The 23,937-nt window shown below is 46.1% G+C and overlaps 3 protein-coding genes across 3 annotated transcripts; 1 reads left to right on the plus strand and 2 right to left on the minus strand.

Annotated features, from left to right (window-relative positions):
• Positions 1–26: 26 nt before the first annotated feature.
• Positions 27–1,204, minus strand: WFDC11 (WAP four-disulfide core domain 11). Its single transcript, XM_037501636.1, has 2 exons — positions 1,123–1,204; positions 27–186 (listed from the first exon to the last, which is right to left on the minus strand). Exons 1-2 carry the CDS (start codon positions 1,202–1,204, stop codon positions 44–46), a joined length of 225 nt encoding a protein of 74 aa, XP_037357533.1. The 3' UTR covers positions 27–43.
• Positions 1,205–6,106: 4,902 nt separating this feature from the next.
• Positions 6,107–11,163, plus strand: WFDC13 (WAP four-disulfide core domain 13). The gene is made up of 3 exons (XM_037521580.2): positions 6,107–6,351; positions 8,621–8,750; positions 10,925–11,163. The coding sequence occupies exons 2-3, from the start codon at positions 8,663–8,665 to the stop codon at positions 11,071–11,073; spliced, it is 237 nt and encodes a 78-aa protein (XP_037377477.1). The 5' UTR covers positions 6,107–6,351; positions 8,621–8,662; the 3' UTR covers positions 11,074–11,163.
• Positions 7,135–8,184, minus strand: LOC119254486 (protein WFDC10B). Its single transcript, XM_037521591.1, has 2 exons — positions 8,073–8,184; positions 7,135–7,268 (listed from the first exon to the last, which is right to left on the minus strand). The coding sequence occupies exons 1-2, from the start codon at positions 8,182–8,184 to the stop codon at positions 7,135–7,137; spliced, it is 246 nt and encodes an 81-aa protein (XP_037377488.1).
• Positions 11,164–23,937: the final 12,774 nt, after the last annotated feature.

A 23,937-nucleotide genomic window follows, 5' to 3' on the forward strand; every position in this document is an offset into this window, starting at 1 on the left:
GAATCCATGAAGACACTTGCCCAAGCACATATCTCCCAACTCATTAATTCTCCCAGCAGATGTTTCCACAGTATGTCCAGCAGCACGTGTGGTTCACTTCCATGCACTTGAAGGTTTTCGAGCACACCTTGGTGCACTGCAGGACGTCTGCCTCTCCCCTGCACTCCTCAATGGTCATTTCAGCTTCTGAAAATGGAGATGAAATGGTAATAGCCTGGCAGGGGCCACGCAGCCATCCAGGAGAAAAAAGTCCCGTATTCATTTAATAGTCCCTCCTAGCATCCACACCCCAAGTCCCCACCAACACACCTACCTGCCTCCCAGGACGCCTCAAATCCCAGTCGTTGCATTTCACGGACCCCATTGCGTTCTCTGCTCCCACAGGTCCAACCGGTGTTGCAATCTCTGGGCCCTCTTTAGGCACCCCCACATTGCTGAGCCCTGCTCTCCAGTCGCCATTTGTGTGGCTGGCAGCCTCAGAAGCTGGCCAGCCTGAGTTTCAGTATCACCCCATTTCATGCTGTGGGAAGCTAGACCAGGAACAGCAAGGAAGAGACTCTCCTTTCCTTCCCCTCCTTGCTGACCTGCTTGTAATGACTCAACTTCTCTCCAAATTCTTGTTTTTCTCACTCAATCTTCCTGGCCTCTCCAGTAATTCCATTTTCTTATCCTATGACTTCTCCCCACCCCCACCCCGTCCCCTGCAAATTTTGCCCCACTGAGGACTCACCTTTTGTCTCTTTTCTATCTTTTCACATTCTCAAACATCCTGTCACTAAAAGTAAGGGTGTCTATTAAGAAATACCCACTGGTGCTCATCAGAGTACACACAGCTGGGACACAGAGCTTCTAGAAGGCCAGGAAGATACAGCAGCTCTGCACTGCGGTCCAACTCCCACCTAAAGATAGCCTGACCTGGGAAAATATTACATCCTTTGAACTTACAGACTTTACATAAAAGTTGAAAGATCATCAATGCTATTCTCAAAGTTCAAAGAAGAAGCAGCGAAAGATCGTTATCTCTGTGCACAAAAAGGCATTTGTCCTGAATCAGGTGTCCCGAACACAATGTCCCCACCCCCCACGTTGGTCCCCACCCCCACCCCCAGCCTTATCACCTACCGGAGTATCTTCTCTTCAGTGCTCCCAGCACTGACAGAGTCATACAGAAGGAAGCCATGAGTATCAGCGTCCAGAACTTCATGCTGCTGGCCGTGACTGTGTCCAGATAGATATTGTCAGGATTTTCTTTCCCTCTCAGTTTCTGCTTGAGATCAAGAGATACAGATAGAGAGATTTGTGAAGCGAGAAGTATTTCAAGATTTCCTTGCCCTATGTCTTCTACTTAATCTTTCTTGCCCTCCATCCAGCCCACAACAGGCACACACATAAGCCCAGCACTGGCTTTCCCAAAAGGTATTTTTCCATATCACACGTCATGCCTTTCTTTTGTAGAAAGAAAATTTATTTTTTAAATGGATTGCCTTTCCTTAATGAAAAGATAATTTAAATTCAGCTGACAAAATTCTCCAAACATGGCATGTACATGGGGTGCAGTTGTGAGGTGTGAGGCTGCATACCTGAAGCTTATATATTAAAACATAAAAAACTACAAGGAAGAAAATATTTCTAGCAATTTCATATAACCGCATGTAATGTGCATGCATATGCTCATGAATTTTTATAAAACTAAAATCATATCGGACTTGTGGTTATATACCTTTTAAAGGGCCTCCCTGGTGGCTCAGCGGTTGAGCGCTGGGTTTTGAAGCTGCCCGCGGCCTCTGCGACGCCGGTTCGATCCCCGGCTGCTCCCCGGCCACCCGAGGAGGGTCCCACATGGCGCGCAGACCTCTCCTGCCGCCCGCTGCTCCCCTCAGCAGTGTACTTCGGTCCTTCTGCCTGTTCTGCTCCCCACTCTGGCTCTGCTGCTCCCCACTCTGGCTCTGGTGAATTCTCTCACCCTCCCGCGCTTCTGACTGTACCCAGTGCATTTTTAAACAAACAAACAAACAAACAAACAAACAAATAAATAAATAAAAACATGCCTCCATAAAAAAAAAAATTTTTTTTTTAATTTTATTTATTTATATATAGAAGAGCTAGGGTACAGGCCAGAGGTGCAGGGGGTGAGAAGATTCACCAGAGACAGAGTGGGGAACAGAACAGGCAGACTGACGAAATACACTGCTGAGGGGAGCAGTGGGCAAGACAGGAGAGGTCTGCTGCACCATGAGGGTTAGCAACTCAGGCTGTTGAGGTAATAGTGCTGAGATTTAACCTCTAGGCCACCAGGAAGGCTCCTAGAGAGATTTCTTGTTTAAGATCAACGTGAAGGAGGAAAAAGAGAGAGTGTCTAGGATCCAAAACACAGACTATGCAAAAAACATGCTGACTATTGCTTTAGGCAGTGGTGGTGAAATTTGGGGCTCTGGAGGAGGAGTATTGTTCAAAAAAATTTACTCCAAATTAAAAAAAAATAAGTAAAAATAAGAAGATAAGAAAAAAAATCCCAACTCATTCCCCCTTCCTCTCTTAGCCCCCCACCCCATCAAACAGAAAGGAAGTTAAAAGAAAGCCCAAGTCTGAAGAACGTGAATCACAGTTACAGTGGTGTGACTGTCTCGTTCCCTACAAGTGACCAATTTCCCCCAAAGTATTTTTGCTTAAATATGTTCAACCAAGCAGAAGAGAACCTATACGTAGTGGCTGAAATCCCTTCAGATGCTCCAAAGCAGACACGACACCTTGAGTTATTTTAAAAAGTGCAAAACTCATGAAAAGGGCTGAATTTATTCTCCTCCTAGCATGTGTGAAAAATTATAAAATAGGAAGATTAAAATTTGAGGCACCTGGACCCATGTGAGGAGTTGCTTAAACATTTAAAAGATATTATTTGGGGCCTCCCTGGCGGTGCAAGGGATTAAGCACCACAATATGAAGCAATCCACAGCCTCTGCAGCACGAGTTCAATCCCCGGCCTGCCGGGGAGCAACCCACATGGTGCAGCAGACCTCTCCTGTCTCGCCCACTGCTCCCCTCAGCAGCGTATTTCAGTCAATCTGCCCATTCTGTTACCCACTCTGTCTGGATCTCTGGTGGATCCTCTCACCGGCCCCTGCCCCCCACATCTCTGGCCTGTACCCCAGCTCTTGTATGCATAAAATAAATCTTTAAAAAAAAATAGAGGACTTCTTGATACCTTTTCTTAGATTCACCTATTTTAGGAATTTATGACCTGACTGTGCTCACATTTGAGGGGTCTCTCTTTCCCTCCTATTTTTTTTTTCCTGAATTCTGTTTCATAGATCATGGTCCTATTATGTCTATCATTAATTTTTTCCATGGATCATAATTTCTCTACCTTGCTGGGGGGGATGTTCCTGGGAATTCTCATCTGTCATCCAGATTCCATTTCACAAATCCACCCAATAATATCCCTTGTCTTTTACAACATCGAAATTTTTGAAGACTAGAGTCACTCTTTTCTTTTAATTAACCATTCCTCATTTGGGGTTTGTTTGAAATTTTTTTCAAGATTAGGGTCAGGTCATGCAGTCTTAGAGGGGTACTTGTGGACAGTGCAAAGTGCCCTCCTAGGGGTGTCACATCCAAAGGGACTCAGTGTCTAGAGGTGTCATTTTTCTCTCTCAGTTTCTCCATTTCAACAACTCGGTCCATCATTTCTTCCCTGCATTAAGGAGAGTGTTGGTATGATCCAGAGGCCTGATTTGGAGAGGGAATGCATCCAACAAAATCACCAATGAAAGTATTTGCAGGTTCACCCCTCCAGCTCCCAGACTGTGACTCCCACCTACCTCTGAAGATCTCTGAAGATGCTGCAAGTGCCGGCAATTATTTGGCTGATGGTTCTTTTCTTGGTCCCAGGGAACTGCGGAGACCTTCACAGGAAACGGAGCAGGATAGATTTGAAAGCCTGAGAATGCAATCATGATTTGTTACTGTACGTTTTATGAGTTTTGCCCCAAGCAAACAGAAAAATTGTCACTAAATGCTCTGCAAGGAGTACTTCATAATTTCTTTTTTGGTGCAGGTAATGTGGGTAGAACAGCGTGGGATGGCAGGAGGCTCCCCTCCCCCAAGACACACGTTTCCCAGAAGTCTGGGTGAGTGTGGAGGAGAACGATCTTTGTGCTTACTTTCCTCTGCCATTTGTGTGATGACTTTTGTAAAGTCCTGTTCACTTCCATTTTAAATTTTCCACAGATAGCACCATCCTACCACTACCTTATTGCTGATGTCTTGTGTTTTTGCATTGATGAAAAGAGAGAGAGAGCTCTACCAAGAGAGTTTAGAAAACGTCACATAATGTGGAGGTGTAAAAAGCAAGCTTAACCTGGACTCAAATCTTGGCTACTCTGCTAATTATTCGGGGCATGACACGAATCTTCCATGGCCTCACTGTCCTCATATGTAAAGTGGGTATAATAACAGCACTTTCCTCTCTTCATCTAAGAAATAAAATAGACAGTTACTTTACCAGCAAAAATGGGTTTATTCAGGAATAGCAAAGGAAATGCAATTTGGAACAAGCAAGCTCTAGCAAAATAAATAAATAAATAAAAGCAAATTCCACAAACAGGAGAGGAACGTATTTTTGGAGAGAAGGAGGAAGTGAAGAGGAGCTCTTTCAAAAGAAAGTCCATTGGTGGACTTGACTGAATGGCTGAGAAAGAAGCAACCTGCCTTCTCCAGTGTGGATTTCTCCTTCGTTGGGGTCTGGAATGGACAGTGAGTTGTGCTGTGTGACAGCGCCGCCTGGTGGCCACTGCACTCTGTTTTAATGACGTTTCCTTTATTGGGCTACACACCCCATTGGGTTGTTGGGAGGGCTGTGATTACTTGTTCTGCACTTAGAACCAGTGTCTAACATACAGAGAGTGCTGTGTATGGTTTGTTAAATAAGCAAATGAAACACCCAGTCAAGTATCAACAAGCACCCAGCTTAACATCAAATTCCCTGTTTCAGATATTTAACAAGTATTAACTAATAATCTCAAGGACCATATGAGTTTAGTACTGCTACTATTCCTGTTTTTACAAATACCAAAACTGAGGCACAGGGGAGTTAAGCAACTTTCACACAGCCACACAGCCGACAAGTCCTGGGTATAGGATTTAAGAGGAAGTGGGTGCAGATCCAGGTGTGCCAGAGGGTGAAGCCCCCAGCTTCTCTTAGAACTAGGAGCATGATAGTCCCTGGACCCTCTTCCCAACACAAGACACTGCCTCCAGTGCCCTTATGCCAGAAAAGGAGCGTAACGGGAAGAGAATCCAGGGACCAGGGGGACGGGGAGTAGTTCAGGGAAGATGCTGGCTGGGCGGAGCATTCCCAGACTGCTGGGCAGAACTGGGAAGGTTGGAGAGCGAGCAGGAAGCACAGCCTTGCAGACTGCCCCAACTTTGTTTTCTCTGGGGCTGCTTCCTTGCCTCTCTGCACTCTACACCATATCGCTGACCTTGACTGCTTTCTGGGGCTCCCCATTGCTTCATCTCATTTACTTCTCTCTATAGAAAACAATGGTTTTTTTCCAGAATATTATTTGTTGCCTTGGTACTATTAAGAGAGCAACCTGTGCTCAGTGCATTAATCAAAAAATTAAATGTTTCATTCCCCTATGCTTTAGTGTGTGTGTGTGTGTGTGTGTTCATTCTATAAATTCTTTTAAAATTCAGATAGACAAGATTTTGGAAAGATGGTAAGTAGGAAGCACAAGGAGTCTGTCTCCACCCCTAGACAATTGCACTGGCAGGATCTGTCTGATGGAACTACTGGAATTCTGAGGTCAGTTGAAGGCTTGCCACCCCCAGAAGTCTGGGTGGTTAACCTTAGGATTTTAGCAGAGTAGCAGCCAGTCATCTGCTGCCTCGGCACATGGCAGGGAGCCAAGTGTGTGACCCCGGACCAGGGTACACAGCTTGCCCGGCCACGTGGGCCGAAAGGACCCTGCCCAACAAATACTGGAATCTGCCCTGATTAATGGCTGCTTTCAGTCACAGGTGTGCAGACAAATTGCTGACCATCGTGTAACCCTGAACACCTGCTCCTGCTCGGCCCCCCTGCTTGAGTCCTCACTGACTTCACATCCCACCGACCACAGGCTCCAGTGCCTGGGTTAGCCCCAGGCCATGTCAGAGGAGCTGTAATTGCATAGGGCAGAAGGCGTCTTCTCCAGTGGTTAATTTCCATCAACTCGCGTGAGACCACGGACAAGCCCCACAATCATCCTGCAAGTTGACCCTCAGCTGCCGCAGGAACCGCCTGTCCACCACCCGGTGGGCTCCCCTGGGTGAAAAGAACAAGACCATGAGGACGATGCCAAGGCAAAGGTGGGGCTCTCGGTTAGTGGGAGGCTCTGGAGTCTCAGACCTGGGCACCTGCTGCAGTCCCCACCAGAACAGCGGCCACAAGTGTGGGTGGCGGAGGGGTGCAGGGGGAGCACAGGCTTCACGGCCATGACTGGGGGCCACCACGGGGGAGTAGAAGCTGGTGCGGGTGCCGCAGGGAGCAGGCTCTGCAGGCAGGCCCTGACCTTCACTCTCTGGCCTCTCAGCTTCTCTGGGAGTCTTTCCTCACTGTTGGGGGAGGGGAAGCTCCTGCCTCTCCAGTGTTTGCTTCTCCCTCACATTCTCACTAGCAGAATGGGGAGCAGGGGTGGCAAGCTCTGGGGCTGGGAAGATGGATGCTGCCCTGGGGCCTCCTCTCTGGGCCCAGGTCTCCCCCAGACTAGCTCACGCTTAACCTGGCACTTGTGACTCAGGATGAGGACTGTTCTCTCCAGCGCTGAGAGATGCCGCGCGCATGAGGCATGAGCACAAGAGCCAGGGCCAAGCCCCAGGGGCCTGGCAGGGGTGCGTGGGCCAAGTGGAGAGGGAGCAGGGAGGCAGGACAAAGGCGTGGACACCCCGGGTCTGCGCTGGGTCCCAGTGATTGCAGCAGGCAGGTCCCAGTGCTGCACTCTGCTTTATTTGACAGCGGTTGTGGGCCCTTTATTTGAGGGCAGCGTTCCTGTCGCCCCTCATGGCTGGGACTCTAGGTCCTGGAGCTTCAGCTGCAGGCGCGGTCTCTGAGTGGAGGCTCGGGGAGCAGCAGGCACGTGGGGCGCTCCCTGCTCACAGGACATTCATACACACGTTCCCACAGAAGGTCGAGCAGCACACGGTGTTCGCTTTTGTACACTCCAGGAAATACGAACAGCGGTGTGTGCAAAGATATGGGCTGGGTCGCACCTCACAGGCCTTTGCGTCTAAAAGAGGCAGGAATGGGGTGAATGGAGCTCGTCCTCGAGAACAACCTCTCAAGCTTAGCGCCTCTCCGAGACCCTGAACTCAGAACCCAATGGTGACTCTTGGACACCTGATGGCTGCAGGGCCTTCCAGCCTGCTGCCTCCAGCCTCTCCTGCACACCTCAGGCCTCTGTCTCCCCACCCCCCCCCACCCTGCTCCCACATTGCTCCCGGCCTGGGTGAACTCAGCCCCACAGAATCTACACTCTCACCCTGAGAACTCAGCCAGCCCAAGACATCCTCTGCCCCCCAGGCCCACACTCCCGACTCTGCAGCTTCCACAGAGGAAGATGACCTGGCCTCCTCTCCCCTCCCGCTGCCTCCAGTCCCCCTCCCCAGGGAAGACACTTTCCACCTGCCCCTCCACTGCCACATTCCTGGGCCCTCTTCACCCTGTGCACCCAAGGCTGGCTTCCCGACTCCTCTCTTTCCACGGCTCCCCCACAAACACCCGTTGCACATGTGGATGAGCCAAAGACAGCCGTGTCTTCTCTGGCTCTCGGTCCTAGGGCCGAGATGCGTGTGCTGTCTGGACTTTTGGGATGGAGCATGAGAGGTAGGACCCCCTGCCCGCCTGGGGCTCTTCCCGGGGCCTGGTGCAGGGCTGAGGATGTGTTTCGGGAGCGCTCGGAGCCCCATCGGGCTGCGGGCAGCGCAGGCTGTGCTGAATCCAGTTCCAGGGCCCAGGTCTTGCTCAGACTGGACATGACCCCTCCTGGCCCCTCCTGGCCCCTGCCCAGCCCCGCCCCCAGCCCATCACATACAGTTTGGCTTCGATCCCTGGGGCCTTGCTTGGGTTTTCCTTCTCCAGAAGTGTCCCTGGGTCTGCAGCAGCAGCAGGCAGAGAAGCAGGATGGGCAGCGTCCGGCTGGCCATGATGGTTCCCTGCGTGGTGATCGGAGTCTGGCGAGAGGAGCTGGAGAGTTGCGCTGGGAGAGGGAAGGAAGGAAGATCAATATACAAAAGTCATTTCTTTACACCAGCAACAACAACAACAAAGAAATTACTCAAAAAGTTATATTACTTACAATTTCATTAAAAAAAAAAAAAGCCTCTTAGAATAAATACAACCAAGACAGTGCAGAACACCACAGGGAAAAATTATAAAATCAGGTGAAAGGACATTAGTAAGACCTAGAGATGAGAGCCAGGACAGGTCAGAAATTGGGGGGGGCCCTAGATCTGAAAACACTGCCTGATCTTGGAGTGGGCGTGGCTGGGAGGTGCTTAGATTTGGGCCAAGCCCTCGCTGCCTGCTCCCAACACACAGGCCGGTCCACCTCGCTTTCCCTCCTGCCCTCTCTCCTCTAAGCCAGCAGCTCAGAGCCACCTGCTCACCTGCCCTGCCAGCAGCATGAAGCCTGCGCTCTGTCTCCAGCTCCTGCTGTGGATTTGCCTGGTGCCACAGCTAGTGCCTGGGGGTCCAAAGAAACATTTTCTAAGTAAGTGCTGGGTCTGGGCCTGGGTTGTGGGGGTGCGGGGGGGAGGCAGCATCTGAGGACTGACAGGGCCTAAGGGCTCTCGGCCCGGGCACACCTTGTGAGAAAAGGACCATCTCGAGTTCCAAAATCTCCCAAGTCCAAGCTTTATTGCCGGCAAGTCCTAGGTTTGAATCCTTGCTCTGTTGCTTACCGAGTGATCTTGGGCACAGTGTCTGGCTCTTGGCTTTTGCCTTTGCAGTGGAGAAGGTGACATTGGGGTCATTGGGAAGAGACACCTACATGGTGCGTGCAGACGGGGAGCAAGCTCCCAGGACAGGGCTCAGCAAATGTTATCTACTGGAAATGTTATCAGCCTCGTCATCCATCTGATTCTTGCTGTCCCTACCTCCTTCATGGATCTTGGGTCAACTTTTCAAGCATTAAAACAGAGAGAAAAATCAACGTGGTAGAACTCCAGCTGGAATCGACATCATCTCCGCTGTGGAGAGTGGGTAGGCAAGGCAAGAAAATCTTAGCATTTCACTTCACATTTAAAACACCCAGAGGTGCCGGCACAATCACCAGCATCGGCATCAGGAAGGTACAGAGTCCATCTTAGGGGTCACATTGCCCAGCTCAACCTAACAAGAGCGCTGGCCACTCTCTTAGCCAATAGCAAATGAGAAGGGAACCATTATCCATCACGTCGGCCTCCTCGGTGACGAGAGCAGCTTCAGAATGTTGCAGGCTCAGAAGAGACAGGCGCGGTGGCGCATGTATGTAAGGAGGCAGGGTCCTGCTTTAGGAATCTCAAAGAGGGCATGCAGCTTTGTGAGACTGAGGGAGGCTCAGCAAGCTGCAATGCCTGGGGATGCCCAGGATAGAGTTAATTGGAAAGTCAAGAACTGAAATTGAAGAGCCGCACCAAGGCTTTCTGAAAAACTGCTAAATATTATTGGTGAGATTGCGTAAAACAGCCAGAAGAGGAAGCAAAACTTGAGGAGGTCAGGCTCTCTGAGACCCCTGGCTCATGAACTCCTTCCCCACACTGCTCCACTGAGCCCCAAGCTTCCAACGTGGAAACCAGTTCCAATTTCTTGAACTGACCCGGTTGGAGGATTGGGAGGTGCATGCTGGGTACTGGTCTCTGCCTGCTGTCAAAAGCTTGGTCCCTGGTTTCTTTCATCTCAGTTGTGGCGCCTTTTGCTTTACAATCTTAACCCTGACTTCATCATTTATCCCTCTCCTACAGAACCCCTTCTTGTTGCAAATACCTGCAATAAAGCAATAGGGGTGCATAGATTGCTCCACACCGAATATTTGCCCCTAATAACTGCCTCTCACAAGGTGCAAAAGTTAGGGCCTGGTTACACTTGGATAAAGGGGGTGAACAGGTCCCATCCTTAAAGTTTTAGAACTCAGCAACAGAAAAAAGATTGTGAGTTGGAATCCTGGGGCAGGGCCTCCTGGTAGAAGTGACCTTGGCTTTGACTTGGGGGTGGGGGCAGTGAGATGCTAGCATGAACATGCTTATTATTCTCTAACAGTAGAAGGAAGAGCATCATGGTGCCCTGGCCTCCCCATCATTTAGAGACCAGGGAGGAAGGAGAAGCTGATCTTTCACCCCATCCTGAAATATACCCCTTTCTCCCCATGGAAAGAATTACTCCAGAACTCATTTGCAATTTGAATTCTAGCATTCTGATGCCAGTACCTTCCATGTGCTCGGTAGTCTTCATCCTACTCAATCCTCCTATCCATAAGTAGGTCAACCTACTTGTTAGGTCTAACTTAGGATAAACTATATTATTAATGACTCCATAACTTGCTTTGAAACTGCACTGTGAATTAATGCAAATGAACCCGCACACCCTTCTCTTACTGAACACTCTCTTGAACTAGACCCAACCAGAGTTTATGGGAGACCTGGCATCTGATCTGAAAGGAAAAGTCTTATGCCCAGTGGGTACAGGGTTCTGCTGAACTTTGTCTTCAATCAAATATCCAAGCCCTGGTTTTCCCTGCTTGGGACTCTGAGAAGGTGGCAGCTAAGGAAAAAATCATATTCCACTTCCCTGTGACCGCATGAGGGAGACCAGGGTTACTGGTTTCCAGGCCGTTCCTAGGACTTTGGAGTCTGAATGTTACTCCAAACTATTGTTCGGACCCTTTTTTTTTTCTGTTCTGTGTTCCAGGGTATATCTTGGACCCTCCACCCTGCAGATCATCCCCTGAAAACTGTACTCACATCTGTAATTTGCAGGAAGATTGCCCAGGAGGACTTCAGTGCTGTTCTGCCTTCTGTGGGATCGTTTGCTCATTAAACAAAGAGCACAGACATTGAGGGGCTGCTCATGCCCAGTCCTGACCTAGAAGCTCCTGGTGGGAGCTCAGCTGAAGAGTTTCTTACCAGCCATGAGGATAGATCCCTTGTTCTCTGACCTTCTCTCCCTCTCCTTACCAAGAATAATTTCCATAAACATCCTGATGGAAAGTGCTTTCTTCCACTCCCACACTGCATAATTCTCTCCCCAGCACCTCATCTGTGAGGCTCTGAACACATCACAAACTCCTCCCTCCACAGGCCCTGCCCTGTCCCAGAATTTACCTTTAACCTGGGGTCTGTGCTGTATTGAGGGGCTGCAAGTGTCACCAAGATCCCAAAGCAAATTCGTTCTCCTTTTTGTTGGCCCTCTTTGACCAAACACCACCTGTTGGTCCCACTGGGTTCTGCTGATCCTGCAGCCCAAGGGAAGCTTTGGTCAATTGCCCAAGCATGTCCTGTGTGAACATCACCAGGGGTGCTCCCTCCCTCCCTGACCACCCCAGGCCAGGTATCGCCAGGTCAGAATAGCCTTTGGTCATTCAGATTTTGCCCTCTCTGTTGTTTTCCTCCTGGGGGGGGGGGCAGTCTTCACACTCCCTGGGGCAAGATGTGGTCCAGGAAGAGTTCCGCATCCACAATTCTTGTTTTATAACCAAATCAAAGTGCACAGTCCATCTTAAGCTCTATTTTTTTTTAATTTCTGTAGGTTCTATAAATTAGCTGCCAAAAAAATAAGCATCACATCTCTGATCTTTGAAATATCTTCTAAGACAGAACAAGGCATAGTTATGGACAGTACCCCATGCCAGAAAGAGGGGATCACACGTCACTATGAAGAATCTCCAACTTAGCAATTATCTCTATCCTCGGCTAACCTCCAGCAACTATGGACGGCACTGCCGCCCCCACTCCTGGCCTGGCAGGCAAGTTTGGGAGGCTTGACTAGCCGTGGGAACTGGGCCCCTTAGGCTGATGACCCGGATCATTAGTCAGGAAACACCCGAAACTAGTCATCCTAAGCAATGCCTGATGGCTGGAGCAGAAATAGAGCGCGGGACCCCCACTCTTGGCTCAGCAGACTCTCCTGCTTCCCCACTGCTTCTTCTTTGCAGTGTATCTCAATAAATCCTGTTTTCTGTTCTCCACTGTCTCTGGTGAATTCTTACACCCCCGTGCCTCTGTCCTACTCCCCAATTCTTTCCCACAATCCCCACTGAATGCTACCAACTTGGAATTGTAACAATTTCACATTCCCTCAATTGCACCCACTCCCAAGGAACTTTCCCCAAGATAAACGAATACCAAGTCCATGTCCACCCTCTCTTCCATGCACCGTTTAATCTGGCTGATCCCTAGGGACTCCTGGCCAGGTGCTGGAACGTGGTTCAGAAAACTCTTCAGGCTCCTACACCACCCAGGAACTGACCAGATGTGGTTCAAGTTGGCCTCTGAGCCAGGTCACTCACATCAAGGCCACCCCTTCAAACTGCAGTTATCTGTTTTAATCAAGGGGCTTCCTCTGTCCAATACTGTAGGCACAGGTCACAGGAGGCGATTTATATGTGAATTTATATTAATAATAATTCAAAGCATGAAATATGCCAGCATCTCCTCAGACTCACTAGTCGCGTTTTAAGTGCTCAATAACCTCGAGTGACTCACAGCTCGTGCATTAACTAAAGCAGACTTGGAATATATCCTCCATCACAGAACGTTCTATTGACAACATGGCTTTGGGGGAAATGCAGGTCCAGATGGCGGCAGTGGGGGCCAAGGGTTTCCAGGCTGCTAAGTGGTCCTGGCCATGACGGGCGGCCTATGCCCACAGCTCCCACGGGGAAGGCCCTCCCCTACTGGGTGGGGCTCCCTGGGTGGGCGTGGGCCTGCGAATGTGTTCCTGAAGTCCAAACACGGAGAGCTCCGGAGACCCGAGTTCACCCCCTACCCTCATCACCTTCTCCCTGGGGAGATGGTGACCACACTTGTTCCACACTGTCGTGTGAACCCACTGCCCACTGCTGTGAAGATGAAGAAAGAGAACCTGGACCGTGGCCGGAGACGAGGTGAGTACAGCGCTGGCTTGGTCTGTGAACCTGCCAGAAAAGCATCCTGGACCATACGCTCACCTTCGTCGCTGACATCAGGTGACCAGTCCACTCACCACCACCCCCACCAGAATCTGCTCATGGCAGGAGAGGGCTTCAATAAATAACTTGACGGAGGCAGGAATGAAGGGGGAAAGGCATTGCTTTGAGCTAAATGGACCTAATTAAAGATCCTGCCCAAATAACAGGGGCTAATTATAGATCTTGATGACAGAATTTTACAAGGGTTTAATATAATAGAAGGTTTTTTTGCACGTAATGTGTTAGTATTTAGTTCTAATTATTTGTCAATAAAATTCCATGTATGTATACTAATTGTTGAAGTACATATTTTAACTTTTATCCTGGCTGTATGATGAGGCTATGATAGGAAAATGTTACAGAGGAGTCTCCATTTAAAGGTGTGGTTCCATGTTCCCTGCCCCACCTAAGGAGGGGTGGAGCTGAGTGACTGGGGAAGCACATTCCAGAAGAAAGAACTCAAATCCTATTAGTTTATCTCACACCAGGTGCCACTAGTTGTAAAACTTCTATCTTATCTAACTAACAGGAGGTTAGAGCCCGGTGGTTTTTGTTAAACAAATTGGCCAAACCTCTGGGCCTCCCTGTTGGTGAAAAGGGTTAAGATGCAACCTATGAAGGTATCCACAGCCTCTGCAGCATGAGTTCGATCCCCTGGCCAGGGAGCAACCCACATGGCACAGCAGACCTCTCCTGAATTTCCTCAGCAGTGTATTTCAGCGGATCTGCCTGTTCTGCACTCTGTCTCTGGTGAATCCTCTCACCCCCTCCACCCCACACACACCTCTGGCCTGTACCCCAGTTGTTGTATGCATAAATAAATAAATCTTTTTTTTAATTGGCCAAATCTCATTATCCCATGTGTAAGCCCCCTGCCACCTCAACTAGAAAGATTCAAGGCATAAATTTGTCCCTTGATATGTGCCCGCATTCTCTCTTGATCATTGTACTATTGCTTACAATAAAGCTTCATTTCTAACCCACCTACTCTGACTCCAGCATAAATTCTTCCCTGAAAAGAAGTCAAGAACCTCGAGGTCCCTCAGCACCCCTGGGCCTCATCAATAGGGTCCCACCTCCCATTGGCCTATTCTCATCATTTAGGTGCTGCCACCTGAACGGGGTACAAAACTGTCGGTTCTGACTGCAGGGACTGACTACTCCGGCTTTAGGAAATCCCAGTCGACTCTAATCTCACAATGTCCTAACTCTTTCAGGGTCCAAGCTGGAGTAAGGATTCTGCTGCAGTCTCCTGCTCTCACCATCTCTTCTTGGCATCTGGATCAGTGAGTAAAACACTAAGAAAGGTTCAGATGAATCTCTGCTTGATGCTATTGGGAGAAAGTCGGAGAAATCTCTGAGCTGAGACTATTCTTTAACTTGAGACCTAAATTCTTGTTGTCTCCTCTTGCACATAGTTCCCATTGTCCCAGCTTCCTTACCTCTCATACCCGGGGACAGGGACAAGATGCTCAGGTATCCAACTGTGAAATTAATGAACCAAGAGGGACCTTGTGACCCCCAGAGCCCTATCCTACCCTTTCCACCTTCAAAGTAACATGGAATCCTGGAAGAAATGTTTAATTCCCTATGAAGACCTGGACTCAATTCAGTTTATTGCTTTATTCTTTTTGTACTTTGTTCTCTAGGCATTGAAGAAATTTTCCTTCTTTTATATTTGGTGTGTATGTTTATATTTTATGAACTCATTGACAAGCATGTCCGTATTATGTTAAGAGATAATGGTGAACCACTCTATTTAGTCTGAGTTTTTGTTGAAGGCTGTAAAATCCTTGAATAATCTTTTTTTTCCCTACCACTATCCTTTATAATCCCTTAGACCTTTTCTCCCCTCTACTCCCTTTTAACATCAGAAACCTCATTTTTTGTTTTTGTTTTTATTTTTTAACATCTCCCCCATAAATCTCACTTTGGTTATTAATGTCCGCTGGGTTTTTTTAAAGATTTATTTTATTTATTTATGCATACAAGAGCTGGGGTGTAGGCCAGAGGTGCAGGGGTGGGGGTTGGGGAGGGAGTGTGAGAAGATTCACCAGAGACACAGTGGAGAGCAGAACAGGTGGATTGACTAAAATACACTGCTGAGGGGAGCAGGGAACAAGACAGGAGAGGTCTGCTGAGCCATGCGGGTCAGCTCTCTTGCCAGGGATCTAACTTGTGCTGCAGTGACTGCTGATAGCATCATAGTGCTGAGACTTAACCCCTTGCACCACCAGGGAGGCCTGAATGTCCACTAGTTTTTATAAGTATTCTGCCTTATTGAATTATCTGTTGTGTAAATGTGGAATAATTGTCTTTGTCGTACTGATTTGCTTTGTTGCAAATAATTCCCTTGAACACCTTCTATTTTGCTATAAATGGCAACATTTCATCTTTCCTTATGAACCTAATACTGAGTATTCCATTGTGTGGATGCACATCGCCTGGATGCACTCCTCATCAGTGGGCACTCAGGTGGTTTCCCTGTCCTAGATGTTGTGAATCATGCTGCATTAAGCATTACAGAGCATATAAATTTTTGAGCTGATGGTTTCAAGTTCTTCTCAGTGATTACTGAGTCACACGGTATTTCCATTTTAATTTTTTAAAGTAAACGTAGTTCACTCACCAAAATGACTCTATCAGTTAACACTCCCACCAACAGCGATTCTCTTTCTCTGCATCATCTCCAGCACTTGTTGTTGGGGGTCTTCAAATATATTCTTTATTCATTTATTGATTGATAGTCAACATTGTTGATAGATCACCAAAATTCCTAATACCTAGTATGAAAAATAACAAATTTAGCCTATTAAGACAGGACAAGGGAGAAATAAGAATAATAATTCTGGTAGCCTCAGTTTCTCTATCTATGATGATAATACTTGCTTGTGATAATTCAATGCTTTAGTATGTGTGAGTTTCTTAAAATAGTGCCTAGCGTGAAGGAAGTGCTGGAAGGGTCAGTTATAGTTCATGTCCTATTGCACTAGGATCAGTCTCTTCCTTGCTATAGAACAATCAAGAGAACAGAAGTAATTCTTTCTTAATTATTTGCTCTGATGGTTCCATGCTTGATGGTTAAACATGCACAGAAGTTCTGATCCTTTCATTTCTATGGCTTCGAGGTGAACATGGGACTCACTATCAGGGGTCTAATCAGCCTGGGACTTTCAGGTTCATGGCTGGGTGCCCAAGCACTCACTGTTCAGCTCAATGCCCAGTCCTAACCCTTGGGGAAAGTGGGCTTAGGCCTCTCAAGTCCAGAATATAATATCAATGGATCCCAGGACTTTCAGACCTGTTGCTTCCTGCACCATGAAGCCTGCTGAGCTGAGATTTCTTCTAGAGCTCTTCATTTTCTTCTTGCTGACTACCCCATTAATGGGTGGTGTCGCTAAACTTTCTGAAAAGATATGTGGAGATTTGAGAGGTATGAACTCAAAGTAGAGGATAAATCCAAAGGTCATTTATGGATAAGGGAGAAAGAGTTGAAAAAAATGTAGTATACAGGTGGTCCTTCTTTTGTGTGATTCCCATAGACTGTTGCTTCCTTGACTTGGGCATTACTTACTCTAGGAAGCTTGTGGAAGTCTGATGAGAAAAAGCTATGATGCAAATAAGTCCTTTCCATATGGGGCTCTCTTTTATGGAAGACCGAAAGGGCTAGAACTATTTTGAACTAGGGACTTTATGACAAATTGCAAAGACCAAGACCATTCAAAAATATGTATTGAGATGAGAGAAAAAGTGTGTTGGGTACTGAGCAAATTGAGGCATTTTCAATATCTGGGTCCATATCTGGAAGAACTTACAGCATGTCTGCTGTAGATGGTGGGTGCTCACAGATACCTCAATACTTCCAGAGCACGGGAGGTGCAAGATCTCCCATGACTTAGACTCCCCAAACCCTGGCCTGCCACTTAGCAAATGAGTGCCCTTGGCCAAGTCACTTCCTCTTTTACCACCCTTTAACCTCAGTCTTCTCTTTGGAAAATGTGGATCAGAAAAATGCCTGCTTCAGAGGATGTTTGTGAGGAGTAAGATTATGCATGTCATTGTACCTGCATAGCTGCTTGTACCACTGTGAGCTCCTCAGTGGCTGCTTGAGCAGGATGAATGGCCTCTCCAGCTTGCTGAGGATGCCCTGGGCCACTTACCACTTAACTCTTATCAATAAAAACAAAAGGTTTGCCTCTAGGCAGGTGACAGAGGAAAGATAACTAGACAGAAGGCCAGAAGGAAAGAGTGTGTATCCCGGTATGTATTCTGCTTTGAGAACAGCAGTAGCTCATCTACATGAAATGCAGGACATGGAAAGTACAGTGGGTATAGGAAAACTGGGGAGTGGGCACTTGAATTGTATATCCTATGTGGGCAGTTAAGAGAAGGAAGGATGAGCATATGGAAAAACAGGACACTGAGCTTGAATAAGATGTAAGGGGTGAGAGGAGAGTGTCGTCACTGCACGAGCCACTGGTAGGACCCTGTTTATCGCTATTCTCCATTTCTCCAAGTCCCCACCCAGAACAAGAACATCTCTTGGAATCAATTTGAATGCCCAGGGGCAACCTTGTTAACTGATCCTAATTCTGAGAGAAAAACCACACATCCTATAGTGACCTTAAAGACAGGAATTTTTCCAGAGTAATGTGAGGAAATTTAAAAGGCCCTGAAGACAAGCTCTCTGGCTGAGCCCTAACTAACTCCCCTAACCCAACGGGAACTTCTCATGCAGACCCCTGCAATATGGACAAGGATGTTGGAAGCTGCTATGAAGTTCACTTCAGATTTTTCTACAACAAAACTTCCAAAAGATGTGAAAATTTCATCTTCTCTGGCTGTAACGGCAATCGTAACAACTACGCACTTAAAATAGATTGTGAAGTTGCCTGTGTGGTAAAGGATGCAAAGTAAGGAGGCCCATCTGGTCCTTGATTCTGGGGGGAGGGAAAAGAGAGATTCTGAGATCTTGGTTCAATCTGTGGTGTGGGAAGGGAAGTGGGAGGATTATCATAACCAAAACTTTCAATAATTGGGTTGGATCTTAGAATCATTTTGCAGTTAAGAAGTTACAAGCCCAAGAGAAAATGATAGCCACTGTTTACTGGGGAATGACCACATGCCAGGAGCTATAGTAAGCCATATACATGGGTTCAATTTAAAAATTAAAATTACCTAAAGTAGATATATATCATTATTTTCATGGGGCAGATGAGAAAACCAAGCCTGTCACATTATTAAATGGCATAGCAAGGTTTCTAACCAAATCTGACAGCCACCCAGAGCTTATGTGCACACAAAACCCAATTCTTACACTCCCAGACCTGTGAGCTCTCCATGGCATCATGCCATTTTATGCAACGAAGCTCCCAACCTGCTTGACTGTGTACCAGTCCTGGGAGCTAGAAGTTCCATGGAGTCTAACCGAGGCAGGGTGAGGCTGGTTTCCAGCAGAGTGAGATGGAAAGTGGCCTTGAAAGGAACTCAAAAGCAGAAATTTTGCTTTGTTCATTTAATATTCCCAGTGAATGTTTCTGTACGTGGCACATAGAAAGAAGATAACAACTAAGTTTTGAGGGAATGAATGCATGAGAGATCAGTTAACAGAATAGGGGGTCCCTGAAAGAGAGAGCATCCTCTGGGCTTCCCCTGGAATAAAAATGATTTAAATTAACCAGGGAGATGTTCCAAAACCTATAATGGATCTGATTTTATTTTGTTTAAACAGGGTGACGGCTGGCAACATATGAGCCCAAAGAGTCATGGGGCACATCACTTGAAATAGAGGTGTAAGAAAGAGCAATTTTAAGATCTTTATAATATTTCCATAATCCTTGAGACTTCCATGTTTTTGCTATTTTCCTGGCAGCTGACCAATAAAATGAAAGAATCATTGTGTGGGCCTCTCTCCTCTCTGGATACCTCTGCGTACCCCTTGCCTTAGCCACAGTTGCAATGTCCTGTCTCGCTCCTGGACCCATTTCACATATGTGCACACAATACTTATAAGTGTTTCGAGTGTGACAATCCATCTGTATAGATTTGTATTGCCTCCCCTCTTAAGTGCATCAGTTAGTACAGTCAATGTACCAAACCTGGGTTCCTTCTTGTCCTTAGAATTAAACTTAGTGGTGAACCTAACACTTAAATGAATTGTACTTGCATTCATCAGAAATTTTTCTTCATGCTTTTTCCTGATTTCTGTCCATTAAGCCAAGAACCCCAATTAGTTTAGCCTCCTGACTTGATTGCTACTTGTGCATAGTTATTTGGATATTTTTCAGTACCTCAGTCATTGAAATTTGATTTGGCTATACTTGGCCTTTCTGGAAAAAGAATCTCAACTTGAATGCAGCGACTTGCAGCTACCAAGAGAACGATCATCCAAACACCAATTGCCAAGGCTTCTGAGTCGAATACTACAGTTCAGGACACTCACATTGACCATTTCTCCTCTGAATTTTTTTTCTGGGCATCCGTTCCTTACATACCAGCCCCCTTCCATCTTATCAACAAGCTCCAATCCCGCATCTATAAATCACAACCTGGACTCGTGGTGGTGAGCACCAACATCAGCTGCGTGGTAAAGCTGTGATCCTGTAACTAGACACACAGGGGGTCTGTGTATAGGGGGAAAGCTAGAAAATGACCATGTATCCCACAAAAAGCCTCAAATTATGTGAGAGTATCTTAAATTTACATTTCAGGTGCTCCTCAGTACAGAAAGAGTCTACAGCAACCAACCAAACAGACAAACAAAAAATACCCCCAAAATAATAATGGAATGAAAGAGCATAGCTTTAGGGGGAGGGAAGAGAATATAATTTCCAGAAACACCACATTATTTGAGTCAAATGTACATTTTTTCATCAAAAAAATCATAAAACACACACAGAAGCACAAAAATATGACCCATTATAATAAAAAATATCAGTAGAACTGTCCCTGGAAAATAGGTGAGGACAGATCTGATAGATAGAGATTTTAGTGGTCTCCCTGGTAGCCTAGGGGTTAAGTTTCAACACTATTAGATAGAGATTTTTAAAGAACCATCTTAAAGATGCTCGGAGAGTTAATATGGAGAAAGTCAAGAAAACAATGTATGAACAAAATGTAAATGTCAATAAAAAGGTTTTAAGAAACCAAAAAGAAATCCTGGAACCAAAATGTACAATAACCAATACTGAGCAGTCAATGAGAAGTCAAAAGTACCTTGAGACAAATGAAAATGGATCTACAGCATACCGACACTTAGGGGATGCAGAAGGAAAAGCCCCCTGTAAGCATGGCCTAAATAAGAAAGACTAGAAACAATGTGTTGGTGCTCACTGTTGCTGGGAGTGTAAATTAGTGCAGCTCCGCCTGTTCTCACAACCAATTCCAGATCTCAGCTACCTAGGTTTCAGATCTGAATTGCTATATGAATCTTGACAAAAAGCTCTGCAACAGCTGGACTAAATGGCTAATTTCACCATTCAAACAACTTAAATGAGAATAAATATTCACATCCTAAATAAAACATTAGGAGATTTTTTTTCTTACAATTTAATAACACAGTAAACAAGGAAATGTAGAGAGCTGTGTTTGCGCTGTCCTGTATAAGGGAATGGCTGGCTGGCCTTTGTGTCCACCCTCACCCCTTCATTATATACCATATTTTCGTGCCTTCAACCAGCACCTCAGATAGTCTGGGTGTTTTATCCTGTCGTGAAGCATACTTCCATTCCTGAAGAGTAAGAGAGAGCCATGGTGGAAACTACTTAAGTGTCCACAGTGAATAAATGGATGATAGACAGACAGATAAATGATAATGTTCATTCTAAAATAGAAACTCTATTAATAAAACCCACTTAGTGAATTAATTGGCATTCCATTTCTATATAAATACCTTGGGAGACATGTGTAGTAGATGATTAAAACAAAATTTACCCTCAAAAGGGTGACTAGGGCCTCCCTGGTGGCACAGGCAGTTGAGCGCAGTGATGTGAGGCTGTCTGCATCCTCTGCAGTGCGGGTTCCATCCTGGCCAGCCGTGGAGATACCCACATGGCAAGCAGACCTCTTCTGTCTCACCCACTGCTCTCCTCAGCAGTGTATTTTGTCACTCTGCCTGTTCTGTTCCCCACTCTGTTTCTGGTAAATCCTCTCACCCTCCCACACATCTGGCCTGTACCCCGGTTCTTGTATGCATAAATAAATAAATCTTTAAAAAAAAAAGGGTGATTAATATTTAGGGGAACAAAGAATATCAATAACTAGAGAAAGGCCTCTAAGCAATGGAGAAATAGAGACAGGTCTGTAAGCAAATGGAGATTTGATGGAAGGACTGAGAGAAGTGATTTTCTTTACTTTCTTTAATTCAGCAAAGTAAGTGATGGAAATAGAAACATCTTTGTGTTTCTGTAATTTTTTTTAAAGATTTATTTATTTATGCATACAAGAACTGGGGTACAGGGCAGAAGCATGGTGGGGGGGGGTTGGGGTTGGTGAGAGGACTCACCAGAGACAGAGTGGGGAACAGAACAGGCAGACTGACCAAAGTACACTGCTGAGGGGAGCAGCGGGCGAGACAGGAGAGGCCTGCTGCACCATGTGGGTAGCTCCCTGGCCGGGGATTGAACTCTTGCTGCAGAGGCTGCAGATAGCTTCACTGTGCTGTGCTTAACCCCTTGCACCACCAGGGAGGCCCTGTCTCTGTACTTTTTAAATATTTTTACTAGAACAGTTTTAAAGACACAGAAAGTGTCTATGAATGTTTGCTAGAACTTGAAGATGTAATCATCTCACCAGTAAAATCACCTTTACTCCAAGTTTCATGCACATTTATATTAATAATGAACTCGGGCATTCTATTGACTTAGTTTGAGTCACTTCATTGTATGAAGTGAATTTTGTTGACCAGAAAAGCACACAAACTACTTTCTAGCAAATATTTTATCTCCCCCATGTTTGAGTTCTGTCCTGTTTGCTATCCAGTTATTAAAGATTTTTTTCTTTTCTTGGCCAGTCTTGCCAACACTATTTTAATGGTGTTTTCAAAGTACACACTTTTAACTTTATTCAACAATGTTCGTGTTTCTTTTTTCTAAGTCATTAAATTCAACTATCTTCATCAGTGTCTTCCGTCCGTTTTGCTGTTTTTGTTTCTTTCTCTTATGTTCAAGGCTACATTCGCCTACATTCAAATTTTTACATGTATATATACTAAAGCACCGATAATTTCTTTACAACTGTTAAATATAGAGATTCTGGTGTTAAATATAGAGATTCTGAGTCCTGACTAAACATCATCCCTAGATGTGGGGGAGAGAGGGAGTCACCCATTAATCTCTGATAAACCATGATCTTCCAAACGACATGGCTGGGTAGCCAAGCACTTACTGTCCTGCTTGCTAAGCTGATTCTGAATGCACCAGAATCCTACCCAAATGGAGGCCCTGGGGAAATGAAATCAGAGGGATGGGTTCAAACTTATCCCAAATGTACGTGCTTTACCACCAAGATAAAACTTCAGCTCATAATGCGGGGAGCATTCTCCTACCTGCCTCTGCAGTGCCATGAAGGCTGAGTGGATCGTCTTTACTCTCTGTCTCCTCATCTTTTCCATGCCCCTGCCTACAAATTCAGCTGGCTTGTTTCCTCATTCTCTCAGAAAAGAATGGTGTGACAGTGGATACCTTGGAAGTAAGGCAAAATTGGAAGGGAAATCCAAGAGGACAGAGTGAAGGAGGAGTTTTAGGCAGCCTGGGTGATATTGCTGCCAATAAGCAGGAATCAAGTCCTCCTTTTATCTCACACCATGTAACTCTAGCACATCTTGTTAGAGGAGTTACTTTGAATTCTGTCTACGGGTTAGAGCAGGAGGAAGACAGACAATAGAAAGAACTTTTTCCAAGGAAGGTTAGTATAAGAGGAGTGGGAACTGTGAAATTGGATTGATGTCAGGAGTGTCTAGGAAATTCCTTTATTGGTGTGTGTGTGTGTGTGTGTGTGTGTGTGTGTGTGTTAGGTGGGTTTCAATTCTATTTAATACCTATTTACAAAACCACAGTGTAATCTTCAGACACATAATGTATGTGCGCTACACAAACGCAAATATGACAAACAGAAGCCGACACGAGATTGCTTAGGGCACTCACGTGCTACTTATCTAAGTTAATTTGCTCAATTCAAGTTATAATGAACTTACATGAAACATTCGAGATAAATGGGATAAATTCCCAATTGTGGATTAATGTGGCTGTCGTTGAACTTTAAGAAGAATGACATTAACTGCTTCTTTGTCTCCAATATGATCATCGTTGCTCCTGATCTAACTGCCTATCTCCATGTCTCAGTGAGAGCAGGTGAGTCTAAATGATAGACAAAAGTTGGGGCTGGGTGTGAGAGGACATGGACTCTCCTAGTGCAAAGGAAGATCTGCCTGACTCGGCATTTTGGGCAAGCCTTCAGGAATAGGTGGAGATGATCAAATGCCTTTTTAGCTGTGTGTTTGCAGATATCCTGGGGAGGGGAGGGTGAGGGCTCTGACCTGTGTCCTCCAAGGATTAAAGGAGATGTTTGTTTCCAGTGACATTATAAAGCCTGTGGCAAGCCAAGATTATTTAAAATGAAGGAGTGCTGTGGGTGGAGAGAGGAAATCTCAGGTCCTTTGAATTTTTCGCTTTAAAGTAATAAAAGCAACCATGTTGTCCTCCAACTGTTTATCTCAATAACTGACCCAGGCTGTAGTCTAGAATCATTACCCTATATC

This window comes from Talpa occidentalis, unplaced genomic scaffold (assembly GCF_014898055.3).
Source record: "Talpa occidentalis isolate TD23 unplaced genomic scaffold, MPIMG_talOcc4v2.1 talOcc4.10, whole genome shotgun sequence".
NCBI lineage: Eukaryota > Metazoa > Chordata > Mammalia > Eulipotyphla > Talpidae > Talpa > Talpa occidentalis.